Source organism: Perissodus microlepis, chromosome 8 (genome assembly GCF_051167445.1).
Source record: "Perissodus microlepis isolate ML-2025 ecotype Zambia chromosome 8, ASM5116744v1, whole genome shotgun sequence".
Lineage (NCBI taxonomy): Eukaryota > Metazoa > Chordata > Actinopteri > Cichliformes > Cichlidae > Perissodus > Perissodus microlepis.
In genome coordinates, this window is record NC_140468.1 from 8518492 (window position 1) to 8543756 (window position 25265).

Below are 25265 nucleotides of genomic sequence, written 5' to 3' on the forward strand. Positions count from 1 at the left end.
GTTATTGGGAAATAAAGACATACATACATTTTTTTTGTCATTCACCAGTATATGCTTGGCTGGGTTATATTAAGTTTAATATTCAATATATGGTAATAAAGTCTATAAAACACGATTTGGGGATTTATGCGGCAAACGCTTTTAAATTTCGGCAAAACTGGGCTCCTGTATCAATATTCGATTCGCTTTTCGTCTTGGCCCTCGGTAATTGCCGTAGTGACATATAAATGTGTTTTCAACCGGAAGTCCCGCCCCTTTTTCATCCCCTCTCTGGCCGACTGAGTGAGTTCATGTTGCACCACAAACATAATGACTATTTTAATCATCGTCCATCCTCTTTGTCAGCAACAATTAGAACCCAACTTTTGCTAAAATATAATTATTTCATTCCGTTGGTAGAAGATTAGATTGAAATTTTATTTTTAGTACATTGATTATCGTCTGTATAGCTGACTCGATCTCTCTCTTCCGCAGCGTCCAGTCCGCTGACACGGCAGCATGGTAAGGTTGCATCTCATTTTAATCTGTTAGCTGCTTATTATTTGTGCTTAATAAGGTTATATGTCATGTATACGTGTATGTTGTTACTTAGAATGTGTTTACAGTTCAGTTAATAGTCGGTAGTTGTTGTAAAAGTAGTTAGCACTGGCTATTAGCATTAGCAAAATGCCGCTCAGGGGCTAAGCTGGGCCACCCGGCTGCAGTTTGTTGAGGAATGACACGAGTCAATACCTATAGGAAATTGTTTTTGGGTTTTTTTTGTTATTTTAATTAGAAGTGAATGTCTTGAAAGTAGCTTAAGGCACTAAAATCATAGTTGCGTCTTTTCTACAGTAGAACAGCTCTGACTTGGTCTGCGTTAGCCACAGGGTGCCTGACAATTAGCAACATCCTACCAAAAGAGAGTTTTTTGCTAACAGCAAGAAGTCCAAACATCTCAGGCTGATGTGCCCGTGATGCATTCACACTCTTGCGAGAATAATGATGGACCAAGTGCTAGGTTTCGACTTTATAACGGGAACCTCAGTTCCACCGGTCCACTAACACTCGTTGGCGATTCATTATCAGCATGTTAAGTTTGATGCTCTGTCTGACTGATCATTTTTGCTGTTTATTTGTAGCCTCGCAAGATAGAAGAAATCAAAGATTTCCTGCTGACAGCCAGGAGGAAGGATGCTAAGTGTAAGAGGCACACAGGCATCACATTTTGATGAACTAGAAATTTAATCTTCTTGCCAAAGAATAGGTAGATATGTGGGTGACAGCTTGCCACAGACAGCTCTATGCTAACATTGTAAATTGAAATGCACCTTTTTAAGTCCAGTGAAGGTGTTGAAAAAGAAATTTGAACCTCTAGAAACATGGGGGGGGCATCTATCATGTAGTTACCTCTAAATTAAAGTGCTCTTCAATGAGATTTTGGTCTTCCCCCAAAGCAAAATCACCATGGCTTTGATAAATAATAAATTGTGATGAAACTTACTAAAAGTGTTTAGTAATTGGCAGGCTTGTGGCAGTTATTCTGTGTTGTCTTAGGCTATTTAATATACAGACCATTCATACTTGCATTTGTAGTCACCTCCCACAAGCCTATTTTTGAGGCATGAAAAAACATGTGTTCAGAATGCTGTTTTTATTAGCAGATCCAGTAGAGGAAAGTATTAAACTAAAGCTCTCACCTATCAGTGTTTGTTTGACTTGAGAAATAATTATGTTTGAGTTGACTTTTGAAGAGACTCAGCGCTAACACAGCTTTGTCGTTCCTCCTTTAGCCGTAAAGATCAAGAAGAACAAGGACAATGTTAAGTTCAAGGTGCGCTGCAGCAGGTACCTGTACACCCTGGTCATCACAGACAAGGAGAAGGCTGAGAAGCTCAAACAGTCCCTGCCCCCAGGTGAGTAATAAGAGAGGTGGCATGTAAAGTGAACACAGCTGTCTGGAAAATGTACTCTTGATTTTTATCAAGTAGATTTAAGGGCTTTGAATTAAAATGACTCAGACTAAATCTTTTATCGCACTGATTTAAAGATATGTGCACATATACTACTCTGTACAGTTTTGGGCCACCTTTGGGTTGAAGATTTTTAATGCTGGTGCATCCCTTTAAGTTAACTTACTTATTGAGACATGGTTCAGTGATTGTTAATGGTTTGTTTCTCTTGGCTGCAGTGTTAAAAAATAAACCCTTTTTGAAGAACATTCATAAAAATACAGTTAAGCTTTTTGATATTCTGGGACTTTAGTGCTTTTATTGGTCCACAGTAGTTGTCTGCTTCATCATATTTGGAAGGAAACATATAAAACGTAGTTAATTTCATAAACAAATGTCTGGAATCTTTAGCATTTAAAAAGTCTGTGTGCACATGTATTAATGATATCTGGTTCTCGTGGAAAATGACCTGGACTTAACAGTGTGTAAAGCACAGCTGCAGATTCTCTGTTTACAATGTGTAGAACAGAAGGTCCTGATACTTAAGTGCCCCGAATTGCGAGGGTTAATAGTGCAATACTGGGAAAAAAAGTCTCATAATAAAGAGAATCAAAGAAATTGATTGCTACAGCAGAGCTTTCCCAGCTTATGTTGTGTTCCTTTGCTCTGATATCTGGTTGGTTTTCAAATGTTTTCATATTTGATTGCAGCCTGTCTAGACATTGCAGTTAGTGCCTAATAGTCTGTGTATGGTGGCATTGCACCATAAAACCTGTAGCTAAGTAGTTTGCCTCATAATGGCAGAGGAGCCATTTTTAGACAAATTAATTCATTTTAAAATTAATAATATCATCAATTTTCTGCTGCATATCAGGGTTTAGATTAGTTTCTTCAAAGAATTATTTCTTTAAAAATTGTAATACTTTAAATTATAATGAGCTATCATTTTATTATCCTCTGCTTTTTCTGTAACACGTCATGTTGTAGCTGGTAGGACTGAAACTGGCATTGAATCGCAAGCTCTTTGTATTAAAAAAAAAACCCCAACAACCCTGAATTAAATTCTAATCGCCACAGAAACATTCATGCTCTTCAAAGAGCAGATCCACATTAACTGGTTCCTTGCAGTTTGCTGTCACTCGTGTTGATGGCAGTCTGCAGTCTTCTTAATACTACCAGTATGATAATTGTTAATAACTTGCCCTGTAAAGGTCACATGTGATACCTGGTGCAAGTGGAGAAATTTTGATGAAAATATAAATACTCCTTACTACTTTAATCATGTGATGCCTCAAATGTATTTTCCCAGTTGTGTTTTAGAAAGTGTGTATCTGAATATTTCTAATCTTTTGTCCTTCGTTCTCTACAGGTCTGGCTGTGAAGGAGCTGAAGTAAATCCGTGATGTACAGATAATTGTAATAAAAAAACTGGGGGAAAAAAAATCACTTTGGTTTCTGTGTTTTGTTGTGTTGTTATACCATAATCCACAAGTTGTGACATGGACATTGGAGCATTTGATCTGAAATGAGCAGCGATGACTTTATAGCACAATTTGGGGCGAAATAATAAAATGCATCCTTTGTAGATGTTGATTGTTTTCTTCAGCTTCATCTTTGTAGAGGTTTTCACTGACTGTTTGGTTACAATGTCTGCATCAACATATAGCCACACTACATCTATATACAAGATTTTTACCCAGAAAATGTAAGCTTGTAAATTTTAATGGCTATAAAATTAATTTTGGAAACATTTAAAGCGATAAAGTCATATAACCAGCACAGTTAGCTATTTGACAGCTGGGCTGAATCTGGCTCAATTCCACTTCGTTTAATTACAGCAAAGTTTCATAAATAAATATAAGTAACCTGCTCATGAATACAGCAAATATTATTTTAGCATCTAAATTTGCTGCATCTGTAGCTGAAGTACACCAGAAAATACAACTATACAAAATGTTAATATAAGCCACTTTAAAAATGACCCACCAGCTGCTCTCACGGGCTGCATGTTGTGTAATTGGCTTAATTGAACACTAGGTGGCACCGCTGTTGCTTATTTACCAGAGAATAAAGGGACCGTTAATAATAAAAAAAAATCGATGTAGCTGATGTTACAATAAACTGACTTTGTTTATTTAATTAATTAGTTGTACTTATGATGTGTGCTGCCAGACTAATGTTCCGAAACCATTTATGAAAGCGAATGTGCACGCCCCCTCACCCCCTGGTGTCCTGAGCCTACTATAAGTGCGCGTTCACGCTGCTGACTGTGTTGTCTGCTGTTTGTGTGGAGCAGCTGTCGGTCGGATAGTATCTGTGGGTCCACAGGAACGGAAACATGGACGCAGAGTGATTATTGGTCTTTCTCGGGAAAAATCTTAACCGGATCTCACTTTGCAAACACACTTTTACCTTTGCAGGACTTTCCCCACCTCTCACGTGTGGTCGAGTGTGTTTCCACAACCGAGCATGCTTTTATCGTTGCCTTTGTTTAATGTGCGACTTGATTAAAATATCCGGCAGCGGAAGAAACTGCCTGCTTTACTACTGAGAGGCTAATTTAGGCTGAAGCCTAACTTTTTCTCCGGGCAGTGATGTCTTCGGATCGTGTGGATTACATTGCGCCGTGGTGGACTTACTGGCTTCACAATTTTCCTCATATCAATCTGAGGTTTCAGCCCATTGATAAGACCTTCCAGCCTGAAGATGCGAACTACCAGCAGGTCAGTGGAGAGGGATATGGGACATATGGCTCTTTACCAGAAGCCTAGTTATAGACGCTTAAAAACTTAGGTATAATATGTCTGTAGGTTTCTGCAATGACACTTAATAAAGAGTTTATAATACTATTTTAACACATTGTCCCAAAACCAACCCACAGTATGATCAATTTTTCTGATATTGCTGTTGTTTCACTATAATCAGTTGTGGTCTGTTTGCTATCACTATTCCCTCTGCTACCCTCAAGAGTCACACTGCATTGTATTATTGATGACAAAAGTGGGCCATAATGTTCCTGTACGTAACCTAGTCAGCTCCACTGAAATCACACTGAAGCTTCTTTACTTTGCCATGGACCTGAGAATCAACTCAAAATGCTGTTTATGTATTGTAATTGCAGTCATCGTTCTGAAAGCAGCGATTGCTCTTCAGCAAACACACTAACAAAGCATCATCATCATTACTTCAGAAAACCTTAGAAAGAGAAAACGCAGCACAGGACATCTCCCAAACACTGCTTGGATCTACTGTCGCAGCTTTTAAAATGAGCTAATCTTTTATCTGTGTGTGCTGGAGAGACAGAGAGAGGAAGCACCCTTGTGGGATATTGCTGGCATAGATCACCCGTGGGAGTCAAAGTCCAACTCCAGAGATGGTGACAGGACCATTTCACACAGCACTGAAGAGGGTTGGGATCAACCTTTGGATGACTAATGACCTGCTTGTGAACACATGTCATGTTCCATGAATGTTTCATTATTTAACTGTTGAATTTTTCAAGGTTACAGTTCTGCCTCTGTCATTGCAAGTAGTCATCCTGAGAAGTGATGGCATTTAAGTTCATCGCTGCAGCATCCTAGCACACTGGTCTCCAGAGTGAGTTCAGGTGTCTGAGACAGTCAGAGCCTTATAATGATTTTCAAGCGTTTAATTTCAGCAGTGAAATAAGGCAAGTGGGAGTCATTATCACATAGTCACCATTAGTGAATCGCAAATGGGCGCATTCTTTCATAAGCCAATACTAGTCACGCCAGATTTAATGTGGCTATGATTCATATTTCCTTCTTATTTCTGTGTTAACACATCATCACAAGTTTCCTGGAATTTAAAGGAGGATTTTAGTCATAGCACCTCTTCAGTTGGGGGTGATCAAAAACAGAGATAGAAGGGGGTAAAAAAAGCCTTACTTATTCTAACTAAGTGGGGACAATAAGAGCAAGGTTATTTTTCCACCTTGTGATGTTTTTGGTGGGTGTTTCATTCACTTGTTTCACCCCTCAGACCCAAGGGGGACCCCCTCTGTACTATAACTATAACGCTGATATTGTCAACAGTTACCTATCAGCACAGATAGGAAGCAACTTAGGGTCTCTCCTTTTCTGTTGGAAAAGTATCAAGAGAAGAATCAAGCCTAAAAAAACCTCTCTTCATGATGTGTTGAGTCCCTGTGCTTGAGCCTTTCAGGACTTTAACGATAGAAAAGAAGAGACCCCAGGAAATACTGGACAGCATATTCACTGATACCATTGCATTCATTTTGGTTTTGATGCATTCTGTCTTTGCAAGATATAGAATATATTTTTTCACTCATGTTGAGGAAGACTCCAAATGAGGCAAAGAGAGGCAGATTGCCTTTTTTCCTCATGCTGCCCTGTGCCGCCCTCGGTTGCATTGTGGAAATACAGCCAGAGCCACGGGGTGCAGGAAGAGAAGGTGGTGAGTCTCAGCAGGTGAAAAGCAATTTCCACTGAGAATACTGTCAGCCACAGGCAGTCAGTCAGTCTGGGGTAGGAAATCCCCACCACTGCATCCATCAACCTTACTTGTTCTGTGCGAATCTTCTTTCTCCCACCACACTCTGTCTGACTAAACCATGCTCCTGCTTTCTATTGTCGAGGCTTTAATGGTCTCAGCATGTAAAACAATGTACTGTAAAACACCACAGCAAATGACGCAATTGCAGGCACATGCCAGGCTACTTAGGGCATTATATTCCTTTTCCTTTATGAGCTGTTGAGCTTAATTCACATCACCACCCCCTGTTTTGCCTGAATTAGAAGCCATGCTCATGTGCTGTGCATGTAATCAATTAATGAGTTACTGAGAATAACACTGATAACATGGATCTTGGGTGTCCTGAATAGTCGCCAAGCTGTGAATTATGCTTATAGTATTTAGGGTGAGTGTTGAGGTTGCTAGTGAAGTATAATGTATTAACATTCACAAGCTGTGAATTAACTTATACTGTCCTGTTTTATAAAACTACAGTACACTGTGATATCTGGGGTGATATAGTGCATTGCAGTCGATACTTTTACAGCATTTAATAGTTTAATGGGATAAAAATTACACTTTAATTGAGTTATGTGGTGGTGAGTTGATTCTTTTGTTAACGAGTTGCTGAGTTGACATTTTCTGTTGTAGATGGGGTAGCACTGAGCAGCTGAGCCATGCTTCTTAAAGCAGACCACATGCTTTGTCAGAGGATTTGTAATTGGTTAGTTGTACCGTGGGCAATCCTGGTGAAGTCCCGCCCTGGCTTTGGGCCAGGGAATGTGAAGGGATGTGAGGCGATGCTATATTTCATTGTTCTTTATCTGTGTGTGTGTGTGTGTGTGTGTGTGTGTGTGTGTGTGTGTGTGTGTGTGTGTGTGTGTGGTAGGAATCTACTACTGCTGTTGTCAGTAAAGGAATGTCTGTAAGCTGAATCATCTGCCTGGAGTGCCTCTAATTTCTGTCTTCTGACCTTAATCAAGCTATCCTTTTTTATTTTACTGAGATATTTTGGAAAATCTCATCTAGTGCTGCAGAGTTGAGGGTTGAGTAGGCTTGAAAACTATGCAGAGGATCCGTTGAGTGACTGCTTTAAAGGTAAAAGTGTTTAAACCTTGCTCCCAGGGCCTACTTTCAGACCTGCACTCAATTGGTCAATTACTGCATGGAGTGGGCGTGATTGTTGAACTGTTTCTTTTCTTTTTTTCTAAGCATGCTGACCTCGTGAGCAACTGACATCCATCACTTATTTTTGTTTTGGGCACGCACAGGCTTGAGAGCCAAACTGCTGATCTGCTCAGCAATTTGCTCAGTCTTTCTCAGCCAGTGTCTGATGTAGAAAATGGATTTCTCTGCTCTTCCTGTCCCGAGGCCTGGGGGATATAAAGAGGGCAAAAAACTGGAAAGGCTTACCCAAAAGTAGGACAGAGTCGGAGGCCTAATTTTTTTTGTTCTTGTATTTTTGAATGTATGTGTGTGTGTATGTTGAGCCAGGCATTATGTGTAGGTCAGAAGGTCCTAGTCTATCTGACTTCTCATTTCTTTTCTTCATTTCCTGCTTTGTGAATCAAACATAAACATATTTATGCCAAATAAATTACTGGTACAGATCACATGGATCACATGGATGACTGGATCACATGCTCCAGTCATCCCACCAATGTACTCTCCTCCCTTTTAAGCAGCCAGAGTCACTAAAACTCATATAGTGTGATGATAGAATGTAATACTAAATACTAAAATCAGAGTTTTCAGAACAATAGTCATTTGTGCTTCTGTTTACTTGAAGTTTTTAATATATATGTTTAGGTAGTCCTACATTTGCACTGGCACTTACTGTACTGTGCAAAAACTTTGAGCCAAGGTGGAAGCCATTCTGTTGTGGGTGTATTTTTAATGTTCTGCTGACAATGTGGGAGTGTAATTGTGCATTACTGGCTAGGGCAGCCGACTGGGAGACAGAACTCTCATATATGCAAATTAAAATAAAACAACAAACAAATAAAATGTAGGCAGATTGGTTACTGTACAGTATACAGCTCTGCGCAAAAGTCTTGAGCCATCCGTAATTTCTTTATGTTTTGCGAGTAGAATGGGGAATAGGTGCAGTGATTTGTTGAAACATATGCCAATGTGTGGAAATACAGAATGTAAGACAAAAATAGAGTTTGTACAATTCTATGACAGTGGATATTTCGTAGGATCACATTTATTCTTCACCACAATCTGACAATCTTACAAGCTTTAATTAGTCTTCATAGTTCTCAAGGATTCGTTAAAGACGTTTAAAGCTCTTCTTGGGTTTTTGGCCGCCTCTTGTTCTGTTCTCTGTCAAGATGATCCCACACTGCTTCGATAATGTTGAAGTCTGGGCTCTTAGGAGGCCAATCCATGACTGATAGAGTTCTAATGTGTGATTTTCTGCCCAGATATGCTTTTACTGCTCTGGCAGTGTGTTTGTCATGGTGAAGAATGAAGCTGTTAACATTCAGATACTTTCCAGATGGTGTTGCATGGTGGATCAAAATGTGATCAGGATTGTAGTACTCGCATTTCATGACTTTCAGGTGCTGTTCATCTTCAGCTAATTCAGCTCATTGTTGGTGTTGTTGGTGCAAATATACTTTTCATGCCAGCCCAACTATTATCTTTGACATTTGTTGGTTGGTTGCTAAGTTGCCTGTTATATTTAGACACAGCATTGGTTCTTCCCCGGAGTTAGGTGTGTTTTTATGCTCGAGTGATTCATAGATCTGAGTTAAGATCAGTGTTAGCACACAAACAAACAACAATAATAATAATAATTCCTCTGAAGATGGTCAGGTACAAGGACTGGACTGAAAATCTGTGAAAAACCAGCCAACATCCAAAGAAAAACTTTGAAAGACCTTCACAAAACCTGGAGAGCTATTGCTCAAGATGACTTTAAAACATTACAAGACATTTAGACTCCTTGGAAGAAAAATATAAAGAAATGAGGGGTGGTTCAAGGCGTTTGTGAAGTACTGTACATCAACAGAAAAGCAGACGTTTGGCTGATTACCGAAGTAATTAACTCAGGCATTACTTGAACCAATTTTGAGTTGGTCATGAGACTCTGGGAAGACACAGGCAGCATGTTCGTGTTTTTTGTGAAAATTAAATATTTTCCTCTTATCAGCTGTTCAGTAACAGTAATTACTGGGAAGGATGTGGATTTATGCTCGTGTACGCTCAGTCAAGCACAGAAATGTGTTGAAAAATGTATGCAGCCGCTGCAGGAAATCTGTCATGTTCTTTACTGTTGACAGTTAGCTAGTCTCATGTGGTGTTATGCCTGTTACGGTACAAAGAGTTCAGGGAAGCTTTTGTATTTTAGGGTAGATGTTTGTCTTCTTTGCTCTTGTTCTAAACATTTACACAATTAAGGATGGTTAAAAAAAAACTTTTGTCTGTTTCCTGCAGAGGAAAACAGACTTTTTTTCTCTTTTTGTCTGAGACTAATTGACACATCCTGTAATAACCACCTCAGACAGTCTTCTGTTGAAGGCTTTTATCTTATTGCTCAGAGTGATATGGGATAAAGACCTGGTCACATACACAGCGTTCATTTATGGTCACAAACAAGAACTTTTAATACATCCCATCTCTCTGCGTCAGTGGCTTTTCTTACAGATCGCGTCTGAAAAATGAGTTCCACCGCGATGCTTGGTTTTTCCGACTTTCCAGGTGTTTTTTGTCACCTTTGCTATTTCTGTTGTCATTCATCAGCATTCCCTTCACCTCACCATCTTTATTCATTGAGATAAAACCTCCCAGTTTAAATAAATGCACTGTGTGTCAGAGCTAATCATAAAGACCGGAAAACTTATGTGCAGTCTTTGTGGATAAAATATGTATTTTTTATGATTTTCTCCAAGTCGTATACTTCAGTTTGAAAGCGCTGCAGCTCCATTTCCCATTAAAGTACAGCCATTACATTCTCATTATACTGCTAGATTTATGAATATTTCTAATTTATGGTTAAAAAATGATTTGATTGCATTTTTACGTGAGCCCTCTTCACACGATGTTGTTTCAAGCAGCTACTTTCCTGATTTGCAGCTAAACGCTTATATGGCACTGTTGTGTTAACTGCGTTTAGTGCGTGTGATCGAAAATGAAAAATTATGCGTTTCAAGAGCTGAAAATCCATTATCTGTTCAGCTATCGCAGTCACTCTGATTGCACTGGAAATTTACCAACTCCTTTTGCCGCCTCCTCAAGAAAATCAATCTTAAATCTGTCGTTCTTAATTCCCATGCTCCTTGTCTTATCTCAGCCTCTCCCCGTTTGCCTGAATGATTGTGTAACCTTATTGTTAAAGCAGTGATTCACCTCAGCTCAGTCTCTCTGGTAGGTTGTCTTTTTTTGCTACACAGCCATCTATGTATGTATTCCTCGTTAGTGACATGCATAGACAAAGAGAAAAGAACTTACACTGTCCCCTCTGGGTTTCCAGAAGGTCATTAACCCCAATCTGTCTCCATGCTGCTTGAAGCTAGTGATTAGTATCACCTGATTGACTATATGGTATGGGTTAGGTCTGCACTAATAAGGCAATATTCAAGCCCTCACGCTGATCTAACCACGATTAAACAGGATATGACAGCAGCGGATGACCAACCGTGCTGCTGTAAACTTGGTTTTCTTTGTATTTCCTTAGTGTTATAATTTTAGTTAGTGATATACAACACAGGAAACCTTCAGCGGGTCGCATGAAAGGCCGTACAGCTTTGGCCATACACCAAAGCTGTATGAATTGGGAGACGTGGATTCACATAGCCACATTCCTCTCATGTCTCTCTTCCATGTAAGCTGGTGGGGGGGTTGGATTTCCTTTGTTGTGACGGTGTGGAATCAAAATCATGACCCCTGACTTCCCCGAGGAAACAGTTTGGCTTTGGGATCAGAGAGGAAACAAACATAACGCGCTTTGCTTCACTCCAGAGATGTCCCGGTCAGGATGCCGTGTTTATTAAAGAAGCATTTACTAAAAAAATATTCACAACGGTTTCTTTTTAAAGAAAAAACAGAAAGGGTGAAATTAAACGGATTGGAAGAAACTTTAAACTGACACCATCAGTTTATTGTAGTAAGACAGCACAATGTAGATATACATCAATACAGCTTTTTTTTTTTAATAATAGGCTTCTGTGGGGTACTTTATTGCAATATAGTAGACCTACCATTGATATTAGTTTCACAATAACAATAGTGCAAAATACCACCTAAGTAGCGACAGCTTATAATCAAGTTATCAAGAGCAGTGGAGTGGATAAAAACTTTTTTTTTCTTCCATCTCCAGTATTTGCTTCAAAGTTGCTTCTTGCTTCCTCTCACTGCAAGCATTAGGAAACTGGTTGAATGTAGAACTGCAGTGGGTCTTTGGATGCTTTTTTAATTGCTTGAAGTATTAATACCAGTATGGCTAACGCCATACTGGTATTAATACTTCCCTAACATAGTGTAATAGATTTGAAACAATGGTTTAACAACAGAACCACCCCGCTTCTCATCCATATCTCATGGGTCACCTTGCTGGGACTTAATAGCATCCCAGCTGTGAACATGGGCAGGCTCAGCTGAATGCACTGAGCTGGAAAGGGCCCTCATCTCCGGGGCATCCAAGTACGTATCGGAGTGGAACAGGCAGAAGCAAGGAGGAAGATAGTGAGTTGGACCATTCATTGATCTTTGGGTGGGGGACTTTGCTTCTTTGCCATATCAGCTTGCATTTCTTAAGGCGCTTGGCTGCCTCAGTTCAATCTGGTATGGTGGTCTTGAGTCATAGAAAAAGTGCTGTGCTATGTCATGCAGAATGGTTACTGTAATAAAGAAAGAAATGATGGGGGAAAATTTGCCATGGGGCTCTCATTTTAAAAGCTAAAGTTTACTAATTGTGAGGAGTACTAAAAGTACGTTTGTTAAGTATTAAGTTCAATAAAAAAAAACTTGATGACATGAATCTAAAGATGTGGAATTTAAGCTTTTTACAAAGTTGCTGTTGTGTTGTTTTGTAGGAGAGAAGGATCCAGTCCTTGTGGAGTTTTGGGGTGTAGAAGGGAAAGGTAGTGAAACATTAAAAGAATAAGTGAAAGAGAAAGCTCTTTTCTGGTGACATTCAACAGCAGCTACTGTTTCCCACCAAGCTTTGAATTTCAAAGTGGAGCTTTTTCTTTTTAAATGTCTTCTTTTTTCACTAACTGACCTGACACCTATTTAACCCCTATCACGCTGAAGTAATGTCACTGCCCATTCAGGCCACTGTCGAATTCGGTGTATTGCAAAGCAATGTGCACAGCGCCTGGAGGCCTTCCCAACCTACGCACAGCTTTCTGCCACCTGCTGTGGAGCTCCAATGCTCGCAGAAGACACTTCACATTGCTTAGCGTTGCATTTAGAGCTCCTCTAAGTTTGTGGAATTCCTCTGTTAAATGACTCAGGGCTGCTTAGCAGATGCACTTTAACAGATGGAGGTGCTTTCCATTTCTATGTATTAATTATGTGTATTAAAAATTGATTTTTAATGGGAGCTCAGTAAAAGGCACATATAACACTTAGGGAGTTGTGAGTTTACATCTGTGTTGACATAGCACGACCTCTATGTGCTCTGTTTCTTGTCTGTCTTTGTTATGCTCCAGCAAAGCGGCAGAGAGTGCTCATCAAGGACACTGAATATTTGGAAAGATGTTCTCTAGTAAATCAGAGTCTTTCCAGTGAAATTAAGTTGAACTGACTGTGAAGCTGTAAAAGCAAACTTCCACATCCCTGCATTAAACCTCCCACAGTCCCTCTCTTGGATTGAGACCGAAGCACCGTGAACATGCTCCGGAGCGGCATAGACTCCACTCAGTATTGATTTTTGCATCCTTCGAGTTGTAAGTGCATTCAGAGGGTTATTTTCAGTATTTCATATTATCTGACGTTAGAAAGCAATAACATCATTCTGCCTTGGCCAGCTGTCTTTAAGTCTGTTTGTCATATTTCTCACATGGCTTTGCGATAGGTCATTACAGCATCACTGTCCGTTTATCTCACCGTCCCATCTGTGCTGGCTTTCATCATACCTTTGATGGTGCTCGGGGGAGAATAAATGACTCAGCCAGTGCCCTTTGGGTCATTTCTACCCCCGGGTTATTACTGCTTCATTATGCTTCTCCCTTTGTCCTCCATTTGAACAAGAACGTGTGTCCAGGCCTTTGTTTTATTTATTCTCTGTTATGGGCCATTTTGTTGATTGTTATTGTAGTGCAGTTTAATTGCAAACCATTCTTTTTAAAGTTGTTTTCAATATTCTGTTCGGCCAACTCTGCATTTTTTTAGAGTCTGATTAACAAATGAATTACTTCTTACAAATTCAGTATATAGATGTTCAAAGACAGATCTAATAGGCTTTACTTGCCGTCTAATTTGCATTGGATATGCTACAGGCAGTTTGAAGTTCATACAGGGGCCACATCTGAATTTCTGAGTAACAAATAGTTCAAAAGTTCAATTAAAAACAATCTGCCCATTTTAACTGTGCGTTAAGTTTATTACCCTGCAGTTTGTATAGTCGTCGTTCTTTGGGGCAGATTCTTTTTTGGCATTCAACAATGATATCTTGTACTGGATTTTGGGAAAATCACATTATTATGCAACATTCCTGCCTCAAGGCAAGGCCATCTACAATGGGATTGTAATGGGAGAGAAACTGGGCCGAGCAGTGAGTAACAGAGTGTGTTTGAGGTAGCCGTGAGGATGAGGTATCTCCGTCGGCTGTCTCCCCTGTTATGAATTCACGCACATGGAAACACACACTTTGTCAGGCAGCCACTCTTTGCCTGCACCACCTCTCTTTGTCTCTATTTTGCTCTTTTTCTCATCTGCACCCTCACTGTTTTCATTACCACAACAATTCCTCCGTCATTCTGTCATCCTCTTTTTATGCAACCCCCCCCACCAACCCCCTCACCCATGCTATGCAGCTCTCCGGGACTGCCTTTACGCTCAGCTAGATCTTCCTTTCTTTCCTGTGCCGTTGGCTCCAGCCTCGTGCTCACCCCACCCCCGTGTCTATAGGGACAATTGGGAGGAAACAAAAGAGAGCGGACAGCACGGCCTCTTGAGTTTACAGTGAGCAAGTAAGGAGAAGGGTGTTAACATATTGAGTCTGCTTTTATGGCGAACTACTCAAACCTAATTTAGGTAGCAGTTAAGTGGTTGGAGCTGAATTTACCAAAGAGTGAATGTGTGCACACTCTGGTCAGTAAAAGATAAATGGTGTTTTTAAACTTAATGGAAGGTTGGAGTACTTGGGGATGATGGTTCCAGGATGGGGTTTGCGGTGTGGTTATGTGTGTCTTTGTGCGTCCTGCTACTGAATGGATGCTACATAATTTAGAAGCTATTATTTTTGCACCCTACTACTGAGAAGAAAGAACAGTAGAGGAAATGACAGACAGTGTTGTCTCAGCTATAACTGCTTTAAAAGCAATACATTTATGAGTTCCGTTTTAAGTCCTATATATTCTTTGACTTTGTTGTCAACAAAAACATAATCGCTTGTGCTCCTCTCATTCTGCCACTTTCTCTGCTTCTTCTGCATTGCCTGCCTGCATAGGAATCACAAGACAGAGGCATGGCAATTTAACCAAGCCTGTCACATGCTGCTTAATTCAAATAGGCTGATAATTCGCCCGTTCACTCGTCTTCCTTCCCTGCTGCAAGGGCAACAACTAACATGCATGTTACCATGACGATAAGAGGGGCCCGGTGGCCTAGTGTTTGTTCGTTCAGCGGGAGTTTCCCCCTTTTCTCTCCTCTGTTGAAAAATCCAAAGCTGTCTCCCACCCATCCCCCTCTGTTCATATTTTCCACCTGCGCCCCCACATCTCCATCTCATTTACTGTGTTCACCTCAATTACACCCAGTTTATGCCAGCTCTCATCATTCAAAAACTCCACCCTGCTTTAAGATGTCGCTCTCGCCCCAGCTCTCTTTGTCTCACCTTGGTGAGCGCTCCCATCCATCTGTCTGAACACAGCAATTAACACATATACAGCCCCATCTGCGAAACTGCAAAGTGCTAAATTTTCATTTAAAGAACTTCTTTATATGTAGCATTTTCTTCTATTGCCTTTTATTTTTGGTCAAAGTGTGACAGCAGTGTGGCATAGCCTAAAATAGGAAGCCTCACCTTACTCTCTTGGTTCCCTTTAATGCCATGTGGACTGATTTTATGTGAAGGACTCACTCATTTGCAGTGAAAATGCAAAGTATTTAAGATTTATGCTAGCTCCCGGGTGTCTTGTCTCAGTGCTGCTCTTCTGCTCGAGCCAACGTTAACAGAGTCACTGGCTCCCACACCATCACAAACTTGATGTATTATAGGAAAAAAAGTTTTTTTTCATAAATATAAATAATTTTTGCTAGTGAGAACTTTTTTTTCAAGGAGGCTAGCAGATGTTAGCTAGCAAACAGCTGGCAGCCATGTCTGCTAGCTAGAATTTTTCTGACAGGTAAGCAGGTAACACTCGGTAACATTTACTGCTAGAAAGTAAATGCACTTTTTGCAGTACTAATCATGAGGGGGGTTGTGAGCCAGCTTGCTGTAAGCCATGCAACCATTTTCCTCTTCTTTCATCTGGTTCCCTTAGGGTTCACTACAGTAGATCATTTGCTTCAGTCTGAACCTATCTCTTGCATCCTCCTCATTTACACCAAACCCTCCTTCACTACACCCATGAATCCATTTTGTGGTCTCTTTCCATCCTGCCTGGCAGAAATATATTCAAAATTTCTTTGTCCTGTATATCCACTATTCCCAAACTGCTCACCCTGAGCTGTCCCTCTGGTATACTAATTTATAATCCTGTCCCTCCGGATCACTCCCACTGAAAATATTAACATATTTAATTCTGCCACCTCCACCTCGACCTCCTGTCTTCAAATAACATATAATCGCAGGTCTCTCTACCATCTTGTAAACCTTCCTTTTCACTCCTGCTGCTATGCTTGTTACAATCACCCCTGACACTCATCCTGACCCACTGCCTGCACCCTTTTCTTACCTGTCTTGTGCACTGTCCATTGCTTCAAATGATTTACCCAGGGTATTTAAATTTGTCCACCTTCACTGCCTCTGCTCTTTGCATCGTCACTGTTACCCATATTTCCCTCTTAATGTCATGTTTTCTACAAGCCATGCAACTACAGACAGTGTAAAAATCGACATAGCTATAATGATGTCACCCACGGGTTTCTGAAGTCCCATTTTGAAGCCCGATGAGTGTTTCTGCTGTCACAATCTTGGTTTCAAAAAACAGATGTGACAAGGAAGGGCTGGTCTGACTTTGATATTAGCTAAAAACTTCAGTTCAATTCAATTTTATTTATATAGCGCCAAAACACAACAACAGTCACCTCAAAGCGCTTTATATTGTAAGATAGACCCTACAATAATACATACAGAGAAAAAAACCCAACAATCATATGACCCCCTATGAGCAAGCACTTTGGTGACAGTGAGAAAGAAAAACTCCCTTTTAACAGGAAGAAACCTCCGGCAGAACCAGGCTCAGGGAGGGACGGCCATCTGCTGCGACCGGTTGGGGTGAGAGAAGGAAGACGGGATAAAAGACATGCTGTGGAAGAAAGACAGAGATTACAAGTATGATTCAGTGCAGAGAGGTCTATTAACACATGTTGAGTGAAAAAGGTGACTGAAAAGGAAATCCAGCCCCAACTATATGCTTTAGGAAAAAAACAAAACAAAACAACTTGTAATTGGCTGTGTGCAGTAAAACCATTTTGAAATGTGATATAACCATTTTTTGGTCAACATTGCCCAAATTTAGAGACTGAGCCCATAAACTTAGTAGGGATGTTTTTACAGAGGTTCAGATAGAAAGCCATTTTCCCATAGACGTCTGTAGTCTATGGGAAAAATCTGGAACCACAGCTATTGCCATCTGGTGGCAGGTTTAAGTCACTTCAGTGTTGGCATAATTTAGAAGCTATATTCATGCTAAGGCTTTCTACACACACACAATAGGTATCTGCAGTACTATCTTTACCATGTTCAAGTCACCTTTTAGTCAAGACTGGTGCTTCTAATTCTCAACAACTGTATAAATGGTGGAATAATGACGGCAATGCAAGCTGTTCAATGATGTTTCTTGTGTAACATCATCCACACATTACATGCAACTATAAGTGACTGCGCCAATCTGTTAGTGCCCAAAGCAGTTGCTAGCAGGTTATTGATTCAGCACGATATACCTATTTGTGGCCAATTTCAACTTGCAAGTTGCAGCAACTGCCAGCAAACATTCAAGAAGGGTCATTAACTGGACTCTAGGCCTATGTAACTGAATCTTTGGCCATTAATTTCACAGCTGTTGCCATCAAACTCCAGCAACCACTCTCTGATCAGTTGGGGAATACGTATTTTTCCCTTGCAGCCGGTGGTTTCTAGATGGTTGTCAACTGGTTTCTAGGCCTGTGTAACTCAGGCCTTATTCATGTGATGTGACAGCAAAACCTCAACAGAAGTTAATGGAAAACAAGCTGTTTGCTGTCTTCTTCGGTGACCTCCGTAAACATGATTATCATGACTTCCTGTGCTGAGTTCCTTTGAGGTCTAACATGAAGTTTGTTTTGTGAATTATGGTCACTGTTAGAGCTGGGAAGGAGGATTCTCCAGGATATGGGCACTGGCTAAGGATTTGGGAGTTACAAGTCATTAGTCAATGAGCATCCAGTATCCTCGGCTTCACATCAGATTTCAAAACACCAAGATGTTGAGTGTGAAAATGCTCTGCTCAAGGCTTCATTAATGGGACACAGTTTGGAGTTTTTTGGGTTTTTTTTATAGAGATGAATAATGAAAAAAAAAGGAAAGCAACTCAACAGGACCAGTAGAAACAAATAGTGTTTTTTTAGTGGGAAGGGAGTAAAAGTTATAAAAGATTTGTTGTGCAAAAAGAGCAAACATATAAATGCTTTTATCCAAAGATACCTTGCAGTTATGAGGACTTTCAAATAAAGTGTTGCTAGTTTTTTGATTTCAGAGAATTTTTAGATTTGCGGTTCAACTGGCTCTTTATAGCAGTAAATGATATATTCCTGCAAACTCTTCGGTCGCTGAATTTTAATCCCACCACTTCACTTGCAGGACACATGACATCACAGGCGAGAGAACAGATGGCTCAGCACTGAAAAGATTTCAGGAAAACTAAAAAGGAAGAGTAAAGGGGGTGGAAAGGAGGGGACCGAGCTCGAATAAACCCATCTGCTCACAGATGGATGCAGATTTCATTTGGGCCTGTTATGACAGTCTTGTTGCTATTTTTGTCACCGCTCTCCATCTTTCGCAGAAGGTGGGATGGGGGCTAAAAGGAGGGGTTGAGAGGGAGAGGAATGTACCCAGAGATGTATGAGGAGGTGTCTTGTCTGCTTTCCAGTTGGATTCGGGATCCCAGAATGCAGCTGGCCTTGTTACCATGGCTGATGCAGGCATATTTATTATTGTTTATGTGTGTTATTACCACACAAATCACAATAAGGGCTGACAGCAAAGCTGGAAACTGGTTATTTGTATAGGAAGTTAGCACAATTTAGAAGCCAGTTAAACCCAGCGAGCTGTACTGATATAAGGGTTGCTCTGTATACAGAATATTTCTTCGTTATTTAAATTTTACTGATACTTAAAAAGCAATAGTTTAATTACAGTGGGCACTTAAAGCAGTTCAAGTTACTTTTTCCACTACTTCACAACTTAAGTGTTAACATCTTCCTCACTAGTAATTATCCAGTAATATTAATGAATAATTCAGTGTGCCAACATTTTGCATTTGATGCTCGAGAAACATTTTAAATCACAAGAACTTTTAGAGGAAAAAATGTGGTAAAACATGTGAAAATGTAATTATACTCAATGTCACTTGTGTGCAGTTTAATATACAGACTGTAAATTACTTTGCATTTTAGTACTTTGTAGTAAAATGGTATAGACCTCTGGTTTTTCTTACTGCCGTGTGGATGTTACAGCACGGTGCTTATAAAATAATAAGTTTCCTTGCAATGACACAAGGCGTTTGATTTATTTCCTCCTGTTCTCACCCTCTGCAGTCACTCATATTCCTGGGCTGTGTGGCGGCGGCGGGGCTTGGCCTCAACCTTCTGTGTCTGGCCATCTACCTGAGCTGCTTGTGCTGCTGCCGTAAAGAGGAGGAGGAGGAAAGCAAGAAACCTAATTCCTGCTGCGTCACCTGGTCGGCAGTCGCCGCCGGCCTCATCACATGGTGAGAGAATCACGACCCAGACAGCGTGTTATGAATAACCGTGATAACAGTTCGCACACGCTCTCCGCTGCTGTCTGCAGTTCTGTGTTTTCCCATTTTCTTTATTTGTTGTTCTGTATTTATCATACAGAGCTGTAAGTGCTGTGATGTTTTCACTGCACATTCTCTATTCCCACACTAACTTATTAGTCTGTAGCACGTAGACTCTCTCTGTGTATTTGTCCACTCTGTTTGTCTTTTTGTCTTCCCATTTGTATTCTCCGTGTGTTCGGAGCCTCTCCTTCTGGTCTTCGTAAACACTGTAGGTTCATGAGTCTCTACCATTTGTTCATTTCTAGTGATTTCTAGTTTTGAAAATGTTCCACAGAAAGAGTAAGGATTTGAATTTGTGTTGTTGAAAATGGCTCTTTAGGAAACTATGGTCACTATATTTTGAGGCACAATAAAAATTCATCCAACGCTGAGTTCACTCTGGTATTAACAAAATATCCCACTGGCATTTGTGGCTCTCAAGCACTATACCAGTGGTTGATGGAAGCTATCCTGATGTGGGCGTATTGTCAATGTTCTACTGACAATGTGGAAGTGCAATTGTGCATTACTGGCTAGGGCAGCCAGCTGGGAGACAGCTTTTCTATTATGCAAATTATAATTAAAAACCAAAAAAAACCCAACCAAAAACCAAAATGTAGGTGGATCGGTTACTGTACAATAAGCAGTACAATGAGCTGCACATCTTTCATTTATATTTTGGTAGGAAAATAGGGGATAGGTGCATTGATTCACTGAAATGTATGCAAACATGGAAATAAAGTCTATAATAGTTTGTATGTCTGCCTTCGGGGCGATCGGGGCGATTGTGGCTCAAGAGTTGGTAGTTCGCCTTGTAATCGGAAGGTTGCCGGTTCGAGCCCCGGCTTGGACAGTCTCGGTCGTTGTGTCCTTGGGCAAGACACTTCACCCGTTGCCTACTGGTGGTGGTCAGAGGCCCGGTGGCGCCAGTGTCCGGCAGCCTCGCCTCTGTCAGTGTGCCCCAGGGTGGCTGTTGCTACAATGTAGCTTGCCATCACCAGTTTGTGAATGGGTGGGTGACTGGATGTGTAAAGCGCTTTGGGGTCCTTAGGGACTAGTAAAGCGCTATACAAATACAGGCCATTTACCATTTATTCTTCAGCACAGCCTGAACTCTGTTAGGGTAGCTTTCTTTAAGCAGTCTTCAGGAATAGTTCTCCAGGCTTCAGACCTTTCAAAGCTCTTCTTTGAATGCAGCCTGTTTTTTGTTATATTCTCTCTCAAGATGCTGCTTCAGTAATGTTGACATCCACGTTCTGCTGAGGCCAATCTATGACTGATAGTATTCAACTCTGGGATTTTCTGTCCAAGTAGTGTGTTTGGGATCATTGTCATGTGGAAAAAATGACGTTGAGACTTTCCAGATCGTATTGCATGGTGGATCAAAATCTGACCGTACTTTTCTGTTTTCTTAATTGAATCAATTTTGACAAAATCCTCAACACCACTGTCTCAAATGCAACTCCAAACTATGAGAGAGCTTCCACCATCCTTTACAGATTGCTGCACACAGTCAGTGTTGTACATCTGTCCTGGCCATACTGGTGATTTTGGATTCATCTTTCCCTAAGACTTTTTGCAACTGATTTTCAGTGCAATTTTTTTGGCATACCACAGCCCTTTCTCCCCGTTTCCCGTAAGGATGGCTTCTTGGCAGCCATTCTTCCACTGAGACCATTACTGATCCTCTAGCAAACAAGTAGTTGGATCAACTGTAGCCCTACATGCATCTGTCACTTCCTCTGTCAGGTCTTTGGTGGATATTTTCCCATTTCTTGAGGTCAGAAAGGTCATCTTAGAGTTTCAGATACAGATCCTCTGCTGTGGATAATTTTTTTTTAGAGCTGTTAATTCTTATTTGTGTTCTTCACTTGCCCAATTTCCATACTGAGAAATGCCAAGTTTTAGGCTTTAAAAACAAATAAAAAACAGGTACAAGCAGTGGAATTAAAATGAACGCAAAAGCAGCCAATGCCCAAAGAAAAACTCAGAGAAAGCCCAGAGAACTACAGCTTGAGACCAGCGTGGAAGCAAAATATAAAGAAATGAGGGAGGATCAAGACACAATACTTCATGATATACACTGCACATGCAGGCCAAAAGAATGTAGAAATATAGAGGGACAAAAGATGACTATAGTATTTTAAAATTTTATTTCAGTTGTATTGTTAAATTATTTATTGGAAAAAAAATGAAGCACATGAAGGTCATTCTACCTATCAAAATCCCTTCTGTGTCTCACTGGGAATATGGCAGGAATATCATACTGTAGAGGTCTTGAAAATTATACCAGTCAGTGCAGTTTTAATGACTTCCTAGTTTTCCTGGCTTGCTGAATGACTGAATAGCGTTTCCTCTCGCTTGTACAGGCCTAAGTATCAAACTGTACTGCTGCAGACGTAACCTACTTGTTTTGCTTGTTTAAAAACTTTTTGTTTATGTCACTGGAAGAATAATGCAACCCAGTGCAATGAATTTGTATTTTTCATTAGCACAAATTTTGTGTCACCCGCACATTGTGTGAGTGCCAAACCTAAGTATGGCATTTTATGCAAAAATCACGTATTAAATAAACCACTTAAAATGTGAAAACGATACTATTTTAAGGATAAATGTTTTCTTTTTTGTTATCGTTAAGATGATATCAGACGCAGTATTTCCCCTCAGATTTTATAATGGAGCAGCGTTGCAGTTAATGTGATTTGTTTTGGCTGGAGGCTGCTGCATCTCATCAAGTCTATGGTGAACTGAAAACTTCCCTGATGTGAAGTGACATTAGCTGTGATATATACAATAGATTAATGGCATTAGTGTTATAGCCTTTAGCTGGTATAGGAAGCCTAAAGCAGCTAATTATTTTTGGCAAGATCCAACTTTTCATTCATTAAAGTTTCGGCTTTTGCGACCGACTCGAACACGTGAACTCAGTCAGCACTTACATCACCACATAGAACCCATCAAATCCCTCAATGAGCTCCGCTGTCCTCGCAAAGTGGATAACTGAATTACTCGACTATCCACAAAGGAGGGGACAGTCAACCATGTGACAACCATGCTTGTTAACTACCTGATTCAGATGTTACCAACCCATCAGCTTTTATCAGTCTCACACACAGATCCCCAATGAGTGGAGTCCTCTACTTTCAGTGTGGCCCAGTAGTTTGTTATTAACCATTATAATCATTCTAATAAACAGAGATCAACACAAATTATGGTGGCTCCAACCAGCAGTACTGAATAAGGTGACAACTCACTCAGCTGGTTGGTTATCTACTGCCAGTGTCATGTGATTAATTACTGCTGCACGACTATGTCCAAAACGATTATTATGATCATTTTGATTAATATTGCAACCGTGATCATTTGTCCCAATCATTTGTTGATTTTAGTGACAAAATCTTTCGTCAATGCACTTTCACTCACATTCATATTATCTTACATTCCTGTGTTACAGTAAATTGAAATTGGTTCTCTTTATTCACCTAATTTCAGTGGACGTCTTAGAAGAAAAATAAAAAGTGGCCCAAAATGTAAAACAAAATTCAATAAACAGTCCACTTATTTTGCTCTTACATTCCAGTTAATTAGAACATCTTTGCAGACAATTAAGTGTTTATTTAGCTTACCTAAATGCATCTCCCAGAAGACAAATATAAAGTATTTCACTGCTCATAATACCTGCATGTGCTCAGCAGCTCTGTAGCAAAGAATGTGCATCTTTGGTCGAACAAAATGGAACTATGTTGGTGATTTCACTGTGTTTTTATGAGCTGGATGGATAAGCTGGAGAAGCTGGCTGGGGAGACAGAGGTCTGAGCATCTTTGCTTAGGATGCTACACCCACAACCCGGCCCCGGATAAGTGGAAAAAGATGGAGAGATGGAAGGATGGATATGAAAAAACAAACAAACAAACAAACTGCAGTTTGTGGTTATGTTTTCAGATGGCTGAATAAGTTAAGTTGTGTTGTGTTGAGCAGACACAACTCCACAGCACTCTTTGACTAAGATCTTTTCTTGGTTAACACTTGCCTTAAATTGGAATTATTTCCAGGGAAAGGATGATGATTCATTTCTGCTGCTGTGCCAGACACTTGGATTTTATCATATCATATCTTTAAATGTAATGTCACCCAGAATAGTCAAGGAAACTTAAAGCTGCATGGTGCAGAAACAGCTGGCATGTGTAGGGAGTGCTTGATTTACCTTGTGTTTTATCGGTGAAGAATTCATTTTCACTATCGCCTGATCATATTAATTTAACTGTGGGAATCCAGAATCATGGTTAAGCTTATGATATGACTTACTGGGCAACCCTATGATTAATGATTAACAGTCAGTGAGTGGTATTGTAAAATCTGAAAAGGAGCACAAGTGGGGAAAAAATTAAGTCTTAAACCCACAGTGGATTTAGTGAAATAGATTAGCAATTGTTTTAACAACTGTGCAAAGATTAAATAATAGTGAACCTTTATACAAAATATAAGAAAGTTATTGGTAGTGATGAAAATTTTTCACCTTCAGTTCATATGGTAACTTTGTTAATGTAAACCCCTCATGTGCTGAGTGTGAGAGAAAGTTTAACAGGTAGAACAGCAAATAAAGGGGACACAGCCGGTAAGCAGTGAAGTATGAAGAGCAATGGATTCAGAAAATTTATTTTTTTCCCTCCTATTTACAAAAAAATATCTGGTGCTTACAAACCCAGAAGCCCCAAGGTCATGAGACATGGTTTGAAACTTTGTCTGGTATCTAGGACGTCAGCTTTAAAGGGCTCTCAAGAACATCTGACAACATGAGCCAATCTGTCGTCACGATGCCAAAAAAACATAGCGGCATGTTCTGTATGTCATTAGATGGAATAGCCTAGAGTTCCTATAGTCCTGGTCCTCTGCTAGTTAGTGCTCTCCACTGTATTTTCACTCTTTTGCATCATACATTTTTAATGTAGGGAGTACTGCTCACTTGAGACGCTCTATATTTTAAGAAACTTTAATGAGCACTGTTTCACTTGATGGGAACAGAAGTCATTTTCTACTGATGACATAAAGAAACCACTGAAAAGAATGGGCGACGTCGGCTAATTGTTGTATAATTAATGTTTTCTTTTGTGTCTTTTCATTTTTTAGTCCAGATTAATAGGTTGATCTGACATATGCAAAGTTTATCATCGTGTTTTTTGGTGAGCTGTGCTTATCTTTGAATTCAATAGCTCTCCAAATTGCTAAATCAGCGGGAAAGCTTATTAGCAATATGTTTAAACTAGATGTAGCACTGTTGTGCTTCATTTTTATTAAATCCAATTTGGTAGAATTGAAGTTGAGGATTTTAAAACAGACTTAATAGCATTAGAGTGTAATGACTCATTTATCTGATTTAAGGGTGTTGCTCTCTAATTTATAAATCAGATTATGCGTGATTAGGGAGTAGAACTCTTCTACTCCCACAGGGACAAGGAGACA

The 25265-nt window shown here is 40.1% G+C and overlaps 2 protein-coding genes across 3 annotated transcripts in view; both read left to right on the plus strand.

Moving 5' to 3' along the window:
* Positions 1-204: 204 nt before the first annotated feature.
* On the plus strand, positions 205-3524 carry rpl38 (ribosomal protein L38). The gene is made up of 5 exons (XM_084937300.1): positions 205-282; positions 475-501; positions 1122-1182; positions 1773-1895; positions 3301-3524. The coding sequence occupies exons 2-5, from the start codon at positions 499-501 to the stop codon at positions 3324-3326; spliced, it is 213 nt and encodes a 70-aa protein (XP_084793426.1). The 5' UTR covers positions 205-282; positions 475-498; the 3' UTR covers positions 3327-3524.
* Positions 3525-4172: 648 nt separating this feature from the next.
* ttyh2 (tweety family member 2) overlaps positions 4173-25265 on the plus strand; it is a 67055-nt gene continuing 45962 nt past the window's right edge. Inside the window, exons 1-2 of one of the 2 annotated variants that reach the window (XM_084937298.1) lie at positions 4173-4654; positions 19560-19732. In XM_084937298.1, coding sequence (XP_084793424.1) covers positions 4526-4654; positions 19560-19732 — 302 coding nt within the window. In that variant the 5' untranslated portion in view covers positions 4173-4525. The remainder of the gene's footprint in view (positions 4655-19559; positions 19733-25265) is intronic. The other variant, XM_084937299.1, reaches the window with a different exon arrangement.

Excerpts from the sequence above, each read along its gene's own strand:
- rpl38 (XM_084937300.1), top strand. Across the intron at positions 1,183-1,772 it reads CAGGAGGAAGGATGCTAAGT|CCGTAAAGATCAAGAAGAAC; the intron begins GTAAGAGGCACA and ends TTCCTCCTTTAG. Across the intron at positions 1,896-3,300 it reads CAAACAGTCCCTGCCCCCAG|GTCTGGCTGTGAAGGAGCTG; the intron begins GTGAGTAATAAG and ends CGTTCTCTACAG.